This window comes from Marmota monax, unplaced genomic scaffold, assembly GCF_021218885.2.
Source record: "Marmota monax isolate L192 unplaced genomic scaffold, Marmota_monax_Labrador192_F-V1.1 WCK01_AAM20220418_F8-fsc00036, whole genome shotgun sequence".
Taxonomy (NCBI): Eukaryota; Metazoa; Chordata; class Mammalia; order Rodentia; family Sciuridae; genus Marmota; species Marmota monax.
In genome coordinates, this window is record NW_026694491.1 from 4,882,399 (window position 1) to 4,903,446 (window position 21,048).

The following is a 21,048-nucleotide window of genomic DNA, read 5'->3' on the forward strand; positions in this document are numbered from 1 at the left end:
GCAATGCATATAAACAGCGATGTGAATTTTTACCTGACAGAAAAATGGTATCAAAAAAACTCGCCTGATTTTTTTTTTTTTTCATTCAAGATGGCAGAGAACGCCTTGAAATAGTCCTACACAAAAGCACTGATCCGGAGCCTTGATTTCAAAACTGGCTACACCTCGCGAAATAGCAAAGGACAAAAGAATGGAACCTAGATGCTAAGGCGCCCCAGCCCTAACCACTCACTGCAGGTCCCACACCCATAGACTAATCCATGCCAGAAAAGTGGCACCTGCTGCCTTCATTTTGGGAACCACACCTAGACGGTGAACAGTGACCCAAGGCACTATTGGATAGCGACCCAAAAATTCAAGGATGTAAAAGGGGACAGCAGAATTGTAATAGTATCTGGAATGCACGTTCCGGCCCCGCCCAGGAACAGTCCCCCCGCGGTGCTTTAGTCTCGTGGAAGGAATGGACTGGGATCCCGCCCTAGGGTCGGGCAACCCCTCTCTGACAGGGAATTCTGGGCGGGCCTGAGAACGAGGCCGAGGCGCTTGGGGCTACACCTGTCAGGCTGCGGCCAATACTAGGCCCCAAAATCGCTGGGGTTGGGTGGTCCAGGCCGTCAAGAGCGCGTCAGTCGATCCCTCGCCCTGGGATCGCCCAGTCTCCTTTGCTTTCCCTTTCGTCCTTCTCAAACAAAGGCAACCCACACCCACCGCCATTTTCCCTTTACCTCAAAAACCACCTCTTCGTCAAACTCCGGTGTCATCCTTCTCCGCCATGCCACCCGCCTCAGCACGATGGGAAATGAAGGCAGGCAGGAGAACAGGCGTGCACCGAGGCTTCTGCTCTTGCCCGTCCCGTAGGTCTTGACAACTACAATTCCCAGCATGCCTCGCAGCTCACGCCCCCTTTTTTCGTCCGCTTATTGGTGCAGAGGGTCAGCGTGGGGGCGGGGGCAGAATGAAGTTCTAGCTCTTCGATTGGAAGACGCTGAGGCTTTTGTCTGCCTTTTACGGCCGCGACTAACAGGGGGCGCCCGCCGCACTGATAAATTTTTTTTTTGGAGTTTGAGAGGGGCGCGCGCCAGCTGAGCCGCGGTGAGTTCTGCTCGTGCCCGTGCCTGGCCGTCTGCCCGGAGCGCGGCAGGGCGGCGCTCGTGCTCGCCCGCCTGCTACCAGCGACTCGCGCCCGGGAGCGCAGTAGGGTAGCTGGAGCCGGCTGCATCCTTTGTGCGGCGCTCGGGTTTCGCCGCGGTGGCACGGGACAGAATGTGGGCTCTGCGGGGGCTTTTCTCTTCTGCCCAAACTCTGAAAACAATGGAGTGAAAGGGGAACATGGATTGAGGGGAGAGAGCGGGGAGGCGAGCTGCTCTGGGAAATCATGACTTCTGCCGCCGGTAAGTGGCCGCGCTCGCGCTGTCGCTGGAAAGTTTGTAAGGAGCGCTTTCCAAGCTGGGGCTCTCCGGCAACTTTCTCCGATAGGGTGGGAGAGTCGCGTGGCCTGTACCTTTCCCTAGCATCTCGGCAAATTGCGAAGCGAATGGGGTTTGCTGCTCGATTCACTCGTCCCTTCCTTCAGAGAGGGCTGTTGGACCTCTTGGGACTTCCCTTCAAAGGGAGACCTGTGCTGGGGGCTCTTAACTCCAGGTGAAACGCGCAATGGAAAGAGAGCATTTGCTCATTTCTCCTACAGTTGGAGTGACTTTGTTTTTGCGTGTGAGGGTAGCATAGGTTCCCCTATTAAGAAATCATTTATTCTAGGAAAGGGCAGTGTTCCCAGAGTATTGAACTGAGCCACTAGAGTGAGTCGCTTTAAACCTAGGGTGGACTGAAAACCCTTTCCATTTCTTATAAAAGAGGTTTAAATATTGTTGCTCATGTCCTCCTGGTTTTACTCCTGATAACCTGAGTGTACAGTGGGATTGCCTCTGGAAATGCTCATCTTCACTCCATTTCTTCTGGGATTTTCTCCCCCCTAGTTCTACCTGCTTAGTGTAAACAAAGCCTTGTTTTCTGTCTGCTTCCTATAGGCTTTTCCCCTTATTCAAATGACAAAGCCTCTATTTTACCTTTGTGTGGATTTCCATCCATGGTGGACAATATATTGCTGAACATTCTAAGGAACAAGTTTTATTTTACAAAATAATTACCAAAGTGGTGATACAGTCATTTCATAAGAACATGGGTTAATTTTAAAACCAGCCACTTAATAATGTATTAAGTGTTGTTGTTTTTTTTTTTTTACCTTTGTCTATGTTGAAAGAAACTTAGAAATTTTATAATCAAATAGTTTGAATCTTCTCCTAAAAGTTACTTGTAGATTCAGCACCTAAGTATCATGTTAAATTCTGATTGCTTTTCTTGGCATTTGTTTAAAATTCCTGCAACCTGAAACTGCACTCTGATATATATTATCTCTAAAGCCTAGATATACTGGAGTGTTGGTTTGCTAGGAATAATCAGATTACAACTAATGAGGCAAGAAGTTAGCCAATAGAAATAAGAAACCAAGAAGTGAAATATTTCTGTAGAAGATTTTGTGGATTTTTTTCCTTTTTGATGTTATGTGCAACGTACATGAGAAATGTCATAAAGCTCTATTGTAATTATTTATAAGCTTTTATTTATTAAGGAAAGCTTATATTGTATTATTTTCATCCCAAATTTCTGTGCCTTGTCAAGGTTTCTTTAATGACTGAACCAATATAATTAAATTAAAAGTGCTTAGCAATTTTACAATCCTTCCAGCCATGTATAGTTCTTCCCTTCTTTGTGGGGTCAAAAATATTTAAAATATTCATCATATGAGTATCAGTGTTCAATTTTAGTCCTAATACTTTATAGTGAACAGGTACAGAAGCATTTGACATTTATATATGTAAACTTGATTTCTAGGGCCCAGTCTGAAAGTTTATGATTCTTTCATTGGAATTACCCTAAAGTACTGCAAGCTATTTTTATATTTGATCAACTTTACAACTAAAGAAATCCACGGACATTTTTGTGGTGTTTTTGAAAGAGGGACACTTCCTGTGTATAGCTGAGTTAGTTGGTTTTTGGTATGGTTCTCTGAGAAGCATTGGCTATTTTTTTTGCTCACCCTCTGATAAAATTTATTATTATTATTATGTCTAGATTATGAAAGAGAGCTGGGGTTTAATTCTATCCCATCCTTATAAAACTACATATATATTGTTCTTATACGCTAACCTGCAAACACATAGTGCTTTTTTGGCATAATAGTTAGATTTTAGGAAAGTTATTTATATTTTGCAGGCAGGGGTGTTTGTTTTGAATCTAATCTATTGCATTTGGGAGCGTTGTTTTAATTTAAGAAAGTAGAGGAATGTTGTAGAACATCCAAGTTGTATGTATACTGAAGAAGAGCTTGCTTTGCTTTTTCTACATCTATGGAAGAATTGATGCTCAGTAGAGTTTAGAATTATTCAAAGCAGTATGTGAAAAAGGTGAAGTAATTATTGGTGTATGTCTTGTATCTTTTTGAACGTGTATAAGTTATTGTCTCATTAATGTCTGTGCTTTGCATTTTATCTGACCCAGTAGCCAAGAGAGAGTGCAAGTGAGCCACAGCCATCTGTGTGTAACAGAAGACAAGTTTGTTTGTAATAGTAAAATTGTATTAGTGTTTCACTTTCTTACCTTATATTTCCCTGGAGCCAAACAGCTGTGTAAATAAAAGATTTGCTACATTGCTCTAAAGAAGCTTTGGGGTTGACTGTTCATACTGTATTAAAATCCAAAGGTGCTGAATTCATTTCCAAACATTATGCGCTTATTTCAAGAGTTTAATATTGTGGCACACCATATTATAATGTCTTGTTTCTTCTAGTTGTGTTTCTTTCAAAATAGAGCCATTAAAAAATAATAATGAAAGATTTTGTATATTGCAATACCAGTGACATAGTTGAACCTTTGTTTCTATTAATCATTTTAAGGAATTATTCACTAATGCTATTGGTTGATTCTACTTACTTTTCAAACTATCATGTGAGGTTAAAATGAATATTGATTATTTTTTAAGGAATTTCCTGTCACTGAGACATAATAATGAGTATATTTATGTGTTAGCTAAGAGAAAGTAGCAACCTGCTGGAGCTTGCCTTCTAGTGGCAAAGACAGACAAAGGTGTACTGAAGAAAAATAACACGGGACAGAGAGGCTACAGCATATCCGGGTTCTCCAAAGTAGATATCTGTGAAGTACAATCTTCATAGATCTTTCAAGTCACCCACTTAAAAGTAGGGAAACTGAGGCAGCCAGTTCTGCAAAAGCACACAATTAGGTCAGCCAGTTCCTGAGTTACATTATTGACTCCCTTTAATACACAGGTAACCAACAATGCTAAGCCCAAGTTCACAGGTGTTTGCTTAATTCAGTGAGTATACATTAAGGGCTTAAGGAGCATAATGCTGAGCTCTACTTTTGGAAATCAACCTCAGCTCATATGTGGTTGATTTAATTTCTATGACACCAAGAGAGAATAAGAATTTATGTCTCTTAGAAGAAGACTCAAAGAAAAGACTGAAATTGGTACCAGAGATTTTTTAAAAGAATGATTCAGCTAAAAAGCAAAAATGGTTGGTTAATTACACTGAAACTTCTCACAAGGCTCTAAAGGTCAAAAAGTAAAAGATTAATTAGATGAGATTATTTTTTAAATTGTGGTAAAATACACATAACTTTATCATCATAACCATTCCTAAGTATACAATTCAGAAATAAATGTTAAGTACATTGTTGGGTAGCCTCATCTCCAGAACTCTTTTCATCTTGTAAAAGTGATTTTTTGAATTCTATCAAAAATCCCAGAGGTAGGATGTTTCAAGGATGACAGAAATGAAATCAACATGACAGTCTGTTTCTTTTTAAGATAGGAGGTTAGGAAAAGTCCTATGGAATTCACACTTTCTCTGAAGATTTAACTTGATTGATTGACAGTTTAATGGACCAATCAGCATTATCACTAGACTTTGAAGGGTTTTGCAAAATTATTTTCTGCCTTAAAAACCCTCAAGAATAATAACATGCTTATTGAACAGATAAATGAAAATTGCCTACTTTGGGAATTTGCTTTACTAGGGATCAAACCCGGGGGTGCTTTACTACAGAGCTATATCCCCAGCCGTTTTTATATTTATTTTGAGACAGGGTTTCACAAAGTTGACTAGGCTGTCCTTGAACATGAGATCCTTTTGTTTCAGCCTCCCAGTCTCTGGGATTGCAGACACACCCCCATCCTCTCTGTAGAATTTTTCATTGTTTTGAAAATTCATTATCCTCCTTAATTTTGATAATATTATATCAAGAAATTGGGTGAGAAGATATCTGTTATTGTATAATCTTGGTTGTGCATATAGTATTAGAGGTTTGGGAATTTCTTTCCTGGTTGGGAAAAGGAAGTAGAGTACCCTACTTTTTTTTTTTTTTAACTTAGTTCCATGTAATATTTTTCCAAACGTTGTGACTAATTTCCTTTGTTGAAAAGAAAATCAACACAAAATGAAATATCATAGCCTCTGTGTGTTCAAGTAAATTAACAATGTCCAGTAGTTTTGTGCAACAGATATTTGAGAAAACATTTTTTTCCCCTAATAAGTAAGGTTTTTATTAAGTATTAAATCCTGGTAAAGGAATAGGCATAATTATAAGAAGTACAAGATAAAACATGTTTCACCTCAGGTTTCCTTGGGTAAATATGGTTGATAAGTGACAGTTTATGTGGGAGATCTTTAAAAAAAATTAAGAAATACAGATATACGGTCTTTATATACCTTTTTATTTAATAGGTCTTTTGTGTAAAGCTGTTATCAAGTTCCTATATGCCAGGAACAGGTCTACACAAATCCAGCATTGTATAATAGGAGATAATTAAATACTTCATATGGAATGTTGAGGAAGAATTGCTACACTAGAACTTGTGGCCATTTTTTAAATGCAATAGAATAGTGGTTATTAACAAAGAACAAACAACAGGGCTGGGATTGTGGCTCAGTGACAGAGTGCTTGCCTGGCAGGTGTGAGGCACTGGGTTCGATCCCCAGCACCACATAAAAATTAATAAATAAAGGTATGTGCCCATCTACAACTAAAAAAGAAAAAGAAGAAGAAGAATGAACAACATAATCACATATGAAATAGAGAAGAAATACAACTGTCCAAGCTCTACCATCAGAGACTCTAAATGATGTCTGGATATTTAAAAAACAAAGCTCCAAGAGGAATATAATGAAAATGCCCGACTGGTAACACCTGTACTGAGAAATGTCAGCTTTATTATGAGTTTAAATAATACCAAAGAATTCATTTTCATTTTTTCAGGGTAGAAATTTCTGATATCTGTATTCTTATTTAAAATTGTTTTGGGATTTCTATTTGCTGAAGAGTCTAAAAAGATTCTTGATAAAATGAAGGTAGAAAGACACTATGGCTTATGTATATGAGAAATTTAAAGAGTTGAATTCTGTAGGCAAATTTAATTCTTAGCATTCAGCAAATGAACTGAAAACTAGTGTATAGGTTCTAACAGAAGAAATCAATTATTTTATTTAGTGTCAACATTGAAGGAAAAACTGCATTGGACCTACTAAATAATATACAACATACCAAAGCTACATATACTAGAAATTTAAGGAATCTTCAAAAGTAATGTTGACTCTACATAATGTGATATAATCTGCCTACTAACATGTACATTCATAGAAGTAAAAGTATTATCCAATATAATCCTCTATTGTCTTGTGCTTTGGTTATTTTATGATTTAATTATACTTTTTTCTTTCTAGAGATCAAGAAGCCACCAGTGGCCCCCAAGCCAAAGTTTGTGGTAGCAAATAATAAGCCATCTCCTCCACCTGTTGCACCTAAACCTGACATTGTGATTGCTAGTGGTCCACAATCAACAAAGAAAACCAAACCAGCAATCGCACCGAAACCCAAAGTTCTAAAGAGCTCACCTGTCCGAGACATTGGGCAGTCATCATCAGGAACAATCTCTATGAACCTGGAGGAGCATAAACTGGAATTACCTGAAAGCACTGACAACTTTAATTGCAAAAATGTTGAGGATCAGAGCAGTGATTATATTTTACCAATATATTCCTGCAGGTCTGAGTGTGTCCATAAGCTTGGGAATAGAGAAGATTCATATGTAAAGCAGCTTGTTTTAGAGCCCCTAGAAATGAAAGAAAATTTACAAAATAGTAAAATTGATGAGTCCTCTTTGACTATAAAAACCAAGAGTAGGTGGGATTCTCGTGGTGAAAAACACAAGAACCAGAGTGGGGTAGTTTTAAAGGCAAGCATCCTAGAAGGAAAGCTCAAAGATGTTTTAACACAACAGATGTCACCTGTAAGTTCCCTGAAGAAGCACAGATCCACAGACAACCCAGAGAGGAATGGTGGCTGTAATTCCAACAGACAATTCAGAATTGAACTTGCAGATTTGTCACCTTCTCTGTCGAGCTTTGTAAAACTTCCTGTTCATCACAACTGCCACGTACAGCTTCCTAGGGATGAGTTTCAAAGTCCTGAAACTTGTCAGAACAGCAGTGAACAAAGAAATAGTCACTTTCATTCATCTGATCAAGAAGCTCTAGAAAATGGAAAAAGGAATACTTTTATATCTTCAGATGGAGTTAGTAAGAAAACAGAAGTTGAAGACCTTGGTCCCTTAGAAATTCATTTAGTACCGTGTACCCCCAGATTTCCAACTCCCAAGCCCAGAAAAACACGTCCTGCTCGCCTGTTACGCCAAAAGTATATAGACACTCCTAATGAAAGTACTGAAGAACCAGAGAATTTCAACAACAGCTCGTCTTGTCTTATTGAGGACAGTTTGAAGAACAACAAAGTCAGTGTTCTTCATCAGGATGTTTTGTGTAACCAAGAACAGGTGGACAAAGTGAAACCAGGAAATAATAGTGAACTGAATAGCAACTCCAACGATGACAGTCAAGATTTAGTCAATTCACAAGCCATGTGTCAGGAAACATCTTCCTTTGAAAAAGTGGCACCTTCTTTAGATACAGACTCTAATTTGAGTTCTGATGGTACATCAGTAGACGGTGCTAGCATGGCACTTGCCACGGACCAAGGGACCAGTTTTATAAGATGCAGTACTCTATCTTTGAGCCTGCCAAAGCAACTCAAATTAACGTACAATGAACATCTGCCTACTGCCTGTAACTTGGGAGTGTCTGTCCCTCAAATGCAAAAGGAATCTATAGTAACAGAGGAAAGTTCCTCAAAAATTGTCCCCAAAAAACCTCAAAGACACAGCTTGCCTACTGCAGGAGTACTTAAAAAGGCTGCCTCGGAGGAACTTGTGGAGAAAAGTTCATATCCCTCAAATGAAGAAAAAAATTCAGAGAAGGTTCTAGAAAGAAATCATTTGTGTGCCTCAAACCATGGTATGTCATCGTCATCCCCCTTTGACATGCCTAAACGAACTTCAGAAAAGCCTGTGTGGAAATTACCTCATCCTATTTTACCCTTTTTAGGGAACCCAGAATCCTTGAAGTCTGTTACTACATCCTCACATAGTGAGCCTCCCGCTGCCCTCACCAAGCCTAGAGCAAAATCATTATCTGCTGTGGATATGGACAGGTGCACTAAGCCTTGTAAAGATTCTCCAAAGAAAACCTCTCTTAAGAAGTGGCTCAATATGAAACTGTCCATCTCTTTTATGAAGAGTGATTTTCAGAAGTTTTGGTCCAAGAGTAACCAGCTCGGAGACACAAACACAGGCAGTTGTGGGGAGCAGAAAGGGATTGAAAGTAATTGGCATGACCTCATGATGGCAGAAGAGAAGAGAAGTAAACCCATCAAGGCATATTCTGCAGATAATTACAGCCTGGAATCTCAAAAGAAGAGGAAGAAGTCACGGGGCCAGACCAGCACAGTTAATGGTCTGAGAGCTGAGTCTTTAGATGACCAAATGCTCTCCAAGGAGTCATCGTGTCAGGTGGTTTGCAGGTCTCTTACAAACAGCTGTGCTCCAGAATATGAAAATATACGCCATTATGAGGAAATACCAGAGTATGAAAATTTGCCATTTATTATGGCTATAGGGAAAACTCGAGAGTTGGAATGGCAGGATTCCTGCAGTGGGGAGGACACTGATGCAAATGTGTATGAGGTAGAAGAACCATATGAAGCTCCAGATGGCCAGTGGCAACTTGGACCCAAACATCAGCGTTTCAGGTAACGTTGCACTTTTGCACTCATCATTGTAGTTAACCTTCAACAACCCCATGAGTAGGAATGCAGTGGGGAAAATCACTTAGCAAGGGACTGATCTAGAAAGTATATGTATTTCCATGTGCAGCCTCCTTATATCATAGAGTAGGAATGGGTATTTGTGTTGCAGGCTTGTAGTGGGTAACTTATTTAGTAGCTCATTCAAAGAATTTAAATAACCATGTAGTACTACCAGGATGGCCTGGAAGAGAGAGTTCCTAGAGCCTGCAAACATTAGCTCAGAAGATGTAGCAGGGAAGTCACAGCAGGGAACCAAGGGCGGAAAATTGGTTAATTCAGTGAAGATTATTTGCTAAATATAGGAAATCTGAAGTTACTGAAATCCATTGATATCCTTGTCAGGGCATATTCAGAGATGAAACCTCTGTATTTGCAGAAGTTATAGCTCTTTGAGGATTACTTATTCTGCTTGTTGAAGGCTAATTGCCAACCTCAGACCTAGGGAGAATGCAGGAAACACATAACTAGTCTTTCTTTCTCACTTTTGTGTATGCACTTCCTAACTTTGGAATACCTACTTCATCCTTCTTACTAAAGTTGTGCCCAACCTTGATGGTTCAGCTCATTGACTTCATAAAGCTACAGATACTTAATGGGAAGTGTGATTTCCATTCTGAACCCTCAGTTATGCTATGATATTCTTATAGCATATAACCTTTACCTGAGTCTATCTTATGGTATAATTTTTTTATTGGTGTATCTGATGTTCCGCATTCAGTTTTAAGTTCCATGAAGGGTTCTAGTCATATCTTTTTATCTTCCATGAAGCCAAGCAAAGAGTCCAGTAGGTGATCAGGAGACCTGGGATGGCAGTAGAAGAAAACGAATGAAAAAGAGGCAAAGGAAATAAGTGTTCAATTTGTGCTTAACAAAAAACAGACTGTTTTAGTTTGGATGTGAGGTGTCCCCCCGCCCCCCAAAGCTCCTGTGTTAAGCAGGAATATTCAGTGGTGAGATGACGAGGTCATGAGAACTGTAACCTAATCAGCCCATTCTATTTTGAATGGACTGACTGATGGTCAACTGTAGGCAGGTGGGGTATGGCTGGAAGAAATGGGTCACTGAGGTGTGTCCCAAAAAGGTTCCTCTTCCCTGTGGCCCCTGACCCCTTCCTGCCCCTCTGCTTCCTGACCTCCAGGAGCGGGGCAGCTTTCTTGCACTACGCCCTTTTGTGATGATGTTCTGCCTCACCTCTAGCCCAGAGGGAAAGAACTGGCTGATCATGAACTGAGACCTCTAGAACTGAGAGGTCAAAATAAACTTTTTCTCCTCTAAGTTGTTCTTGTTAGGTCTTTGGGTCATAGTGACAAAAAGTTGACTAGCACAGACCCTTTTGAGGTCTTCACATTATTCTTAGGCCACCAACATCAGGTTTTTGAGTAAATACTCAGCTCCTAAAGTGTTACTTTTTATAGGAAGACTGTCCCACCCAGCACATGGGGGCTAATAAAGGGGAGGGGGGATCATTAGCTTGTGAACCAAACACATTGAATTGTCAAGCAAGTCAGTGTATCATGAAAGTGTTTTTAGTTGCTTCAACTTCCAGATGCTTTTCTTGTGTTTTTCTTTACCCGTCATCCTCTATTTTACCCATGAAAAGCTCCTCACCTCCCTTGCTTAATTTTTCTCTCATCTAACCCCATTTTTGCTTTTTTGTGCTTTTATATTAGTCTACTCCCCACACATTGGTACCTAGGCAAAAGCTTCTTCCTTGGCATAAATATTTCAACAGAGAACTGATGTTAATTATCCATCTATTTTAAATTTTTCTCTTTTTTCATGCTTGATGTTTTCTCTACAGGGCAATTTTTTTTTGGTATTGGCCTCTCTTAGCATGCATTTCCATATGTGTATGTGCGTATGTCATGAATTTTATTGGTTTCTTTAAGATATACTGTCCTGAGTGTGCTCCGTCATTAACATAGACCAAACACATTTGTGCCTTTCCACAATATCAGAATTAATTGAATAACAATAAATTCATAGGCTACACCACTTTCATCAGTGGTAGTTCACTGAAGACTTGTGGGTCACTTGGAAATCATAAGCCTGGCAATCACAGGTTTCTTTATTCCAGTCTTAATTTCTAGTATCTGTAACACTCAAGTCACATATTACACTTCACACAATTTTACATTTATAGGTTACAGAAAGGCTAAGAAAGGGTTAAGGCATCCATAGGAGTTCAGAAGGCTAAAAGGGAGCAAAGGTGGAGAGCAGAGTTACCGTAGGTGGTCAGACAAGATTAGAAAGCAGCCAAAGAACGTGCAGAGCTGACAAAGCAGGAACTTATTCTAGGACAAGATCTGGAGGTGGGCAGTTTAATAGTGTAGTGGGACTTGTGTGGTCATCACCCACAGGAGAAGTCATACTCTCCCAAAACCCAAGGACAGAGATTTGGAGATTGTCACTGTGGTGATTTTCCTGGGCAAGACTTGTGACAGGTGACCAGGTGATAGGGTCCCGTTGCCACCATGTCTGTTCTCAGGATGTGAAGAACATCCGTTTGTGGGTCTCTAATGAGGGAGTTACATCATTTGATGGACGGGTGTGATCAATAAGCTCACGGGCCTGGTTAATCCAATTTGAGTTTGATATATCCATGCATCCATGAGTTCACGGGTGGTCATTCTTATTAGCACAATTAATTTACTTATCAGTTTATTCTTTATGATTGTGCCAGGTGGATGATGGTTGTTCACTTGTACAAAGTGTAGGGTCATTCCACCTTAGCACTTAAATTCAAAATGGAGTAGCTTATGGCAAACTACTGCTTTACAAAATGGAGTAATCAAGGTTCAAGCACAGCCTGAAAACTACTGTTCTGTACTCACAGAGTGACTCAGCTGAGCCCAACCTGCTCTCCACATATACTGTTACTCTTGGCTGAGCTAAACTTCTTTCTTGAAATTGGAGGTCTGGCCCTTGGGATAAGTGTCCTGTGGGCCCTTGGGTTTAAGTCTCAAGGGCTTAGCTTTAGCTGTGACACAGGTCCTTCACTTCTGAAACTTGTTCCTTGACCGGCTTGCTTCTTATTTCAAGGCCTGGCTTAGGGCCTTGCTGCTGAATTGGGGGGAACCAGGTTGAAGGGGTGAGTGTACACTCCCAGCTAGTGCGATTGGGCAGGCATTCATTCATACAGGGGGGTCTTTCTGGAGGCCGCAGGACACTGAAGGTGGTTTTGGACAGGTTGCAGGCAGCCTGGTAAAGGGTGGGAGAGCTCTGCTTTTGAATTTTGCTTCCCTAGAGGTTTTTGTTTAGGCCTGGAGCAGGGAGCCCTAAACAGATTTTGAGACTTCTAAATGTGCCAGCTGAATCAAAAGCCTTCATTCAGCAGTATTGCCTGGGAGATCTTTCCTTTTGTGAACAACATTGAATAATCAAGAGAAAGCCAAATCCAAGTCTTCATAAGGAGGACACCTGAAAATAAAATAAATAAAATAAATATATGCAGGGCATATATTTCAGGTGAGCAGAAAATGATTCAAATGGGAATCCTGTATGGAAGTCTGGGTGCTGTAAACATAGACCTGTGCCTTGCAATAATTAATCCAAAATCCAACATGCTGCCTGGAATTCTAAAATCTTAACAGGGTTCATTTCCATTTTTTCATAAGATTTTTATGCTATAGTCATTGGCAGAGTGTCTCTAACATTTTCTCAGCCTTCGAGGAGGAGAGTCTAGGTCTTGCCTAGGGTGCTAGATCAATCACTAGCTACATATTTAAAAAAATAATAATTCTGGATGAGTAAACAGACATTTGGCAAGGTTGGGTCATTGTCTTTAAAATATAGATGTGTCATAAATCCAACAGCTTATCATTTATTAGGAATAATGGTAGTGATTCCCCAGTTCTAAATTTGTTGGTATTCTAAAAACTCATATCAATTAGAGACAGTGTATTTCCGGAATAAAGTTTTGGAAATGGAGGTAAAGGTCCCAGTTTAGCCCCAGGTTATATTAACCTTCACTGTCAGAGCTTGCCCCCAGGGGAATTTTCTTGGCCCTTTTGTGTGCTCCAGTGTGATGCAGGCTGGGGCTGAGTCTGGAGTGCTGGCCAGGATGGAGTGAGCACCTGACATCTCAGAGGACAGATCCACAGGTCTGAGGCAGCAGGGTTTGCGCAAAGGGTGAGGTGACTAAAGAAGAATGAGGAAATTGGGGGCTGGGCTTGCTGGAGAAGACTGTGAAGGCTTGGGGAGTGATAAGGAGAAGGAAGGGTGGGGTGGTTGGAAACTAGTAAGCAAAGGATTTCTTTACCTCCTTTCGTTTATAATCCAGAGCCCTTCTCTCTTTCCTTCCCACTTCTCCTTTGCTGACTAAAAAGTTCTGCTAATTAAATTTCTGACCCTAGACAAGAGTGAGAAGAAGAAATGGGGAGGACTTTGGGTGGGGTAAAGTAGATGTATCCAGAAGCCCAGAGTGGGGAAGGACTAACTGCCCCATCTGAAGGTGAAAGGAGTCGAAGGGGTGGTCTCATGGCTGTAGAAGCAATGGGTGTTTCCAGATAGTTTATCATTTGATCACTGCTCTGGGGTCTCAGATGCAGTTTTGTTGGAAGTCAGATTGTGAGCTCTCTGGAGTATTCCACTGTGCTATATATTTATGAGACCTCTTCCCCCAAATGTTTCAACATCATGAAACTGAAATACCTAGCAAGCAATGGACATTTCTAGTTTACTGGTTTGCAGTTGAGGAGTTTTCGTTTACTACCACTTTTATTTCAGGGAGTTTGATTTTCATAGGAAGGTTCCTAAACTTTGAGTGGTTGATATTAAAGGTGGATAGACAAATCAGCAAAATAATAATGTCCAAATGTTAGAATTTTTCTTTTGAAATTGAGGCAGATTTCTTGACTTTGTAGAGAAAAAAACTTTTCCTGGAAACATTCCAGGTTTTTCCTGTGTTTTGTGCTAAGCACTTCGAAGAAAAAGTATGGTAATTAGGTTTCCTGAGTAACCTAGCAAGCACTCAGCTTATTTATTTTACAGATAGTGACCAGGTGTCAAGCACTGTACATTCAAAGGTGAGAAGGGGTGTCTACTCCCAGTAAGGCATCTGTTATAACACACTGGGGTTTTATAAATCCAAGCTTTCTCTGAGTTGTACTTATGTGAGTTGTACACTGGAACAGGGTATAAAAGAAAGCCTTACAGAGGGTAGTGACACTTGAATCAAGGCTTTTAAAATGGATGGGATTAGACTTGGCACTTAGGCTGTTTTTTAACTGTGGTAAGAGCACTTTAGTGGTGCTCTTGGGGGAGAAAGCAGAGCACATGGAGAGAGGAAGTTGAATCAGAAATGTGGATTGCTGTTCCTTGAAACTGTGCCCAGAAGTCCCCATCCTTCCACAGGTTTGCATTTATCTTTTGGTCTTCTTTAAGAAACAGAATTTAAAATAACTAAATCTCAGAATCATTTCTTTTTCATTGACCTGCATACTCTTATCTCTGATGAAGGAAAGAACCAAGTGTTTCTGTCTATGTTACAAATGAGCCTGGGCTTGAAGTGCTGCCAAATGGCATTACCAGCATGTCCAATCCTGTTAGGGCATTTGTACTTTAATCATCAGACCTGGTCTAGAAGACATCTCTCTCTGGTTGTGTTTACCATCTGGTGGTATTGTTGGATTTTAATATAATGTTTAAAGGATAAGTTAAGAGCCCTAATGAGCAATTTCTCGATGTTGTCACAGCACAGATAAGATTATCCACAGCAAAGAGATGGGGGTTGGGACAAATATATCTCAACAGCAGCCCTTTCCTGTTAAGTTATTTTCAGCATCAGCTCAGGAAATATCAAAAATTTGTATGCCTCTTTAACTTTTTGTTTCTTGTGTTAGAATCATAGCCACACAGTTTTGGCAAATCTGCTTATTTATACACTTACCCAGAAACTGCAGCTAGAGGCCTCTAGTTTTATTTCTTGTCAATAAAGCATCTCTTTTTTCCTTTTAAATATTATTAATTAGTTAAATTATAGTATTTAGCCAGCTCTATGGCTTCAGTATTATTTCCTGCCAAAGCAGATAAATGATATTTTATCAGATATTTATTTTTATATGCCAGAGGTGCAACTAGAGGTGTATTTGTAGGCAGAGTTAAAAGAGTGGGTGTGTGAGTGTACATACATACATACATCTTCTGTCCTGATTGGTAAAAGTACATTTTTTTGAGGTAGATGAAATTTTCACATTTAAGTGGGGGTGGCAGGGAGGTGGCATTGTTATCTCCATAGCTAATTGATAAGTTTTCCATTGCTGGGTTCTTATTAAATTTTTAAATTTTTAATCTTGTAATTTGGCCAAGGATATGATGATTTTTTTCATAAAATTAGAATTAATTACAGTAGTGAGACAGAAACTGCTTTGAAAAATGGAAATCTTAACCTATTTGCTGAAGAAATAGTCCCAGTATGAACTTTTTAGGGAAAGGCAGATGTGGCAAGGGTGACCAAAGGGCCACTCCTAAGCATTTGCAATTCTGATAAGCACCTGATACATAAAGATAATCAGACAACTGACCAATCTGTGAATGGATTAAAATTAGGATGTTTGGAAATCAGGATGCATTTTGACAGTACATAAAAAACAAAACAGTGAATAGGAGTTGGGTTCTAGCCTTCTATGTGAAAAATGCAACAGAAAGTGATAGGAAATGAGACTCTCAATAATGTAATAGCAATAAAAGAAATAGATTTTATGACTCTGCAATGCTGGTGCATTCAAGGAGGAAAAGGTTAGTGTGTTGAGGAGGGAAGTACTAATGGGGAACAGAACAGATGAAGGTGGGGAAGATGACCTTTGACTGGAAAATTTTCCAGGTGGCTCAGGGGAATTCCGGACCTAGGCTCCTGTTTGATATTCATATATCAGGTATTCCTGAGTAATGCCTGTGCTTGTAAATTACTTTTGTAAACTTTCTATGTTCTTTAGACATTTCTTTTAAATGCATCATCTTTTCCTGTAATTGCATAGATAAATTTGGTATTTAGAGAAGGGATTTTTGCATTAAAAAAGAAAACTAGACATCTGTATATCAATTTATTTATTTTAATACTTTTTTGAAGCTATATTAGGTCCAAAGAGCAGTTTGCAAAATAACACATTTTGGGTGTGGGAAGTTCTAACTTTTAAAAAGTACGAGTTTCAAAGTTAAGTTCAAGAATGGAACTGCCTAGTGTCTTCTGGGTGGTATGGAAAAACTACTTTGGTGGTTTGGTTTAATTGTATTTGTAGATCTCTGTAGGAAAAACGAATGTGTTTGTAAGTAGTTTTGACATTGGGCACAGATAATGTGTCATTGTAGCTGTAAAAACAGGGGTGGCCAAACAGACTAGCAATGGGGTGGTAAAGTACCATGATAGTATTTCCAGGAAAAACAGCTGTCTTCTGCAGCTCTCTTTCCCAGACTTCTCAGCCTTGCTGGTTTGCATATGTTATAGATCTCTTTTTGTTCTAAGTAAGTGTGAATTGGAGTAAAGCTGTATTGGGTGTTGTTATACCCTCTTATACATAAATGAGTCGTGTTGTTAAAGTGACTTCATGGAAATGGACGATCGTGGAAATGTACAGGATTAGTGGTCTTGAGCCCTAATCTTCAAGGGTCTGTTTAACAGATTGTCCCATTTATAAAGTATTTTGGTTTCTGCTGCAGAAAAGGTGAAATAATAAACACTGAACAAAGAAAATCAGTTTCCCCTGAATGTTTGGATAAAAATAAAAAAGGAAAACAAACACATTTAGTCATTTTTGTGTTTGAAATGGTGTAACTGCTTGTTCTTTTAGGTCATGTGGATTTAGTTGAAAACAGTAAATTCTAGTGAGATCATTTTTTTTTTTTTAAGTTAGCCCTTTGATGACATTTCTATCAGTGGAACTACTTGGCATATTTAGATTTGAAATGTTACAAATTAAAGAATAGATTTGGATTTTATTTATTTATTTATTTATTTATTTATTTATTTATCCTGGGGATTGAACTCAGGGGCACTCAACCACTGAGCCATATCCCCAGCCCTGTTTTGTATTTTATTTAGAGACAGGGTCTCACTGAATTGCTTAGTACCTCGCTGGTGCTGAGGTTGGCTTTGAGCTGGTGATCCTCCTGTATAGGCCTCCCAAGCCACTGGGATTACAGATAGATTTGGGGTTTTTTTTTATAATTTTATTTTGTTTATTTATTATTATTATTATTATTATTATTATTTTATGTAGTGCTGAGGATTGAACCCAGTACTTTGCACATGTGAGGTAAGTGCTCTACCACTGAGCCACAATCCCAGCCCAAGATTTGGTTTTTAATACTCTTAGAATAGCTTGGCTTGGGTGGTTTTTTAAATCTTAAAAATAGTTCCAATTTCCAATTTTTATTTTTTATTTTTTTGGCAACTATAATTCAAGTCCAGGAAAGCCAGATACAATATAGAAAAGAAATAATTTGTACCTTTTTCTCTTATCTTCAGGGGTTTTTTTTTTTTTTTTTTGGTGGGTGCGTGCCAGGGATTCAACTCAGGGGCACTCTACCACTGAGCCACAATCCCCAGTCCTATTTTGTATTTTATTTAGAAGCAGGGTCTCACTGAGTTGCTTAGCACCTTGCTTTTGCTGAGACTGGCTTTGAACTCTCCATCCTCCTGCGTCAGCATCCCAATCCACTGGAATTACAGGCCTGTACCACCACAACTAGCTATGGGTTGTTTTTTTGCTTTTGTTTTTGTTTTTGTACCAGGGATTGAATGCAGGGGTGCTTAACCACCGAGCCACAATCCCAGCCCTTTTTTATATTTTATTTAGAGACTGGGTCTTGATGAGATGCTTAGGGGCTTGGTAAATCATTGAGGTTGGCTTTGAACACAGGATCCTCCTGCCTCAGCCTCCTAAACCACTGGGATTACAGACTGGCATGTGCCACCATGCCTGGCTGTGTTGGTTTTTGAATATATTAGCAGTCAGAAGTAAAGAGAGTTTCTATTTATTCATTTATACCAAAAATTGAACCCATTGCACTTGACCACTGAGCAACATTCCCAGCCTTTGTAAAAGTTTTTTAAATTTTGAGACAAGATCTCACTAAGTTATTGAAACTTATTTTTTTTTTTTTTTGGTGCTGGGGATTGAACCCAGGGCCTTGGGCATGTGAGGCAAGCACTCTACCAACTGAGCTATATCCCCAGCACTGAAACTCATCTTAAACTTGAGATCCTCCTGCCTCAGCCTCCTGAGTCACAGGGATTACAAGATGTTTCAATTTAAATGAATAGCTTTTTCACCACTTAATTTTTCTTTTAATATCTCCACTAAAATCCCCAGGCTTAAACACAGTCTGTTCTACCACCCCAGTTAGGTGATGGGAGAGATGAGGAAAGGATGACAATGATGAGATTGTTCACATATCCAGACACGATTTATTTCATGGCAAATTTCAGAAATCTTAGTCTTTTAGAAATTTAGGGGTAAGGTAACATAAATAGCCCCCCCCCCTTTTTTTAATTAACTGGTTTGAAAGTTTTGGAAACTCAAGTATATCTTATAATGGCTTTAGGTTGAATATGCTCATAGAATGTCTTGATTTTAGAACTAAAGGGGTCATTACAAAGCATCCAGCCCAGCCTCTTCACTTGCTGATGAAGCCAAAGCTCTGGGAGAATAATTGGCTTTCCCCACCACAGAGATGGGAAATTGCAAAACCAGGGTTCCAACCTGGAGCTTCACAACATGGTCTTCACAACATGGTCTTATCTCTTCTCCTGCTGGGGAAGCATTGCAGAGAGAATCAGCAGGGTTTAGAAGACTCAGGGGATCTTAGGCACTGCAAAGACCCAGGTTTACTTGCCTCATTACCCTTTTCTCTTGGGTTGTAACAAGTATTGTTACTTCTAGCAGGCAGAAGAGCTGCACACAGCTGCACACAGCTGCACAGGAACACAGAATTATGTGGCTTCAGTGTTTTAAATGGTGATTTCAGGGAGCTGAATATTCAAACTATGCTTAGTTAAACGTGGAGCAAACAAGTATCTCCCCCCACCTTTCTTTTTTCCCCTGAGATGGATCCCATGGCTTTGCACATGCTAAGGACATGCTCTACACTGAACTATACCCAACCTCTGAGAACTCTTGCTTTTCTTTTCTTTTTTGTTCCCGATCCCCTAACCCCCAACCCCCAGCTGCTAGGGCCTGAACCCAAGACCTTATTCATGCTATGCAGGTGTTCTACAACTGAACTACATCGCCAGCCCTGTTTTTGTCTTGTTTTGGGGACAAGGGTGTTGCTCTGTTGCTCAGGCTTGTCTTGAGCCCCTGGGCTCAAGTGATCCTACCCTGCCATCCAGGTGTGCACCTCAACACCTGGTTTTATGTTTTTGCTTTTTGAGAAGTAGTGTCTCATTATGTTGCTGGTCTCTCAAATTCTTGGGTTCCAAAGTTCCTCCTGCCTCAGTCTCCTCATGCCACCAAACTAGGTTTACAAATGTCTGATGCTACCACTAGTATATGTTGACACAACTTTTCTGACCAAACTGTTTGACTTCCTATCAATCCAGTTTTTTCTCCACCTCACTAAAAGTCTTTCAACTAGACACTACCAAAGATTGGGAGTGCTGTTCGTGTCAAATAGCATGGATTTGGTATATGGTAGCAGCAGCTACTATTTACTTAATATCTGTGGTATGCCAAGGGTTATGCTAGCAGCTCTTGCATGTATTCCTTAGTTCCTGCTACCCTGTAAGATAGATTTTATAATTTTTCTTTCACAGAGGAGGAAATAAAAACTTTATCAAGTTAAGAAACTTGCCAAGGACACATAAATAATGCAGATAAACTGAGTAAAATACCAAGAATTCAGATTCTGAGACAAGTTTTAAAATCAGAGCATGATCATTTTATTCTTTGCTGTGAGCCATGGTTTTGACATTATTTTCTTTTATTATATTTAATATTTGTAGTGTTCTCTGAGTTTTCTACCCAGGAGACATGATGGGGAATATATACCTGTTTCTAGTTTGTTCACAATGTAGAGGGAAAGAAGAGAGACACCTGCAGGGATGTGAATAGACACTGGTAACATTTTCAGAGGCCCCAGATTTTTCATGCAAGAAGAGCTCATTGATTGGAAAAATTTTGATGGTCAGGCAACAGGTGTTTCAAAGGCTGGAAACTGAACTGAATTATGGCATATTTGCATTTGGTCCATTTAGTGGTGGTCACCTCTCAAGCAAGTTAAATGTCCTTCTGTCATTACTAGTTGCATGTGGACATTAGTGACATGGAAAGGATTATGCATGTCTCACATTTCCCCACTGATTTATATGAGGATTGCTTTTTGGAGTGGGGGGGGGTACTGGGGATTGAACTCAGGGGCACTCTACCACCGAGCCACATCCCCAGCCCTATTTCGTATTTTATTTAGAGACAGGGTCCCACTGAGTTGCTTAGTGCCTCACTGTTGTTGAACTCCCAATCCTCCTGCCTCAGCCTCCCCAGCCGCTAGGATTATAGGCATGCACCACTGCGCCCAGCTCTGAGGATTGCTTTTTTATCTGTTATTTCTTTTTTCTTTTTTTTATATATATATATTTTTTTAATATTTATTTTTTTTAGTTTTCGGCGGGCACAACATCTTTGTTTGTATGTGGTGCTGAGGATCGAACCCGGGCCGCACGCATGCCAGGCGAGCGCGCTACCGCTTGAGCCACATCCCCAGCCCCTTTATCTGTTATTTCTGTTCCTCATTTCACACTCTGTCAAGTTCTTTTTGACTTCTAAAACACTTTAATGA

General features: G+C 39.8%; 2 protein-coding genes across 7 annotated transcripts in view; one reads left to right on the forward strand and one right to left on the reverse strand.

Moving 5' to 3' along the window:
* The window catches only part of Vezt (vezatin, adherens junctions transmembrane protein), a 76,891-nt gene extending 76,031 nt beyond the window's left edge, over positions 1-860 (reverse strand). For all 6 annotated transcript variants that reach the window (XR_009224454.1, XR_009224453.1, XM_058571293.1 and 3 more), the window contains exon 1: positions 726-860. Coding sequence is in view for 4 of the 6 variants with exons in the window: in XM_058571293.1 (XP_058427276.1) it covers positions 726-761 (36 nt within the window). In the remaining 2 variants the exon portion in view is untranslated. The remainder of the gene's footprint in view (positions 1-725) is intronic.
* Positions 861-1,147: 287 nt separating this feature from the next.
* Positions 1,148-21,048, forward strand: part of Fgd6 (FYVE, RhoGEF and PH domain containing 6) — a 113,815-nt gene continuing 93,914 nt past the window's right edge. The window contains exons 1-2 of the mRNA XM_046419353.2: positions 1,148-1,391; positions 6,798-9,216. Of these exons, the coding sequence (XP_046275309.1) occupies positions 1,376-1,391; positions 6,798-9,216 (2,435 nt within the window). The 5' untranslated portion in view covers positions 1,148-1,375. The remainder of the gene's footprint in view (positions 1,392-6,797; positions 9,217-21,048) is intronic.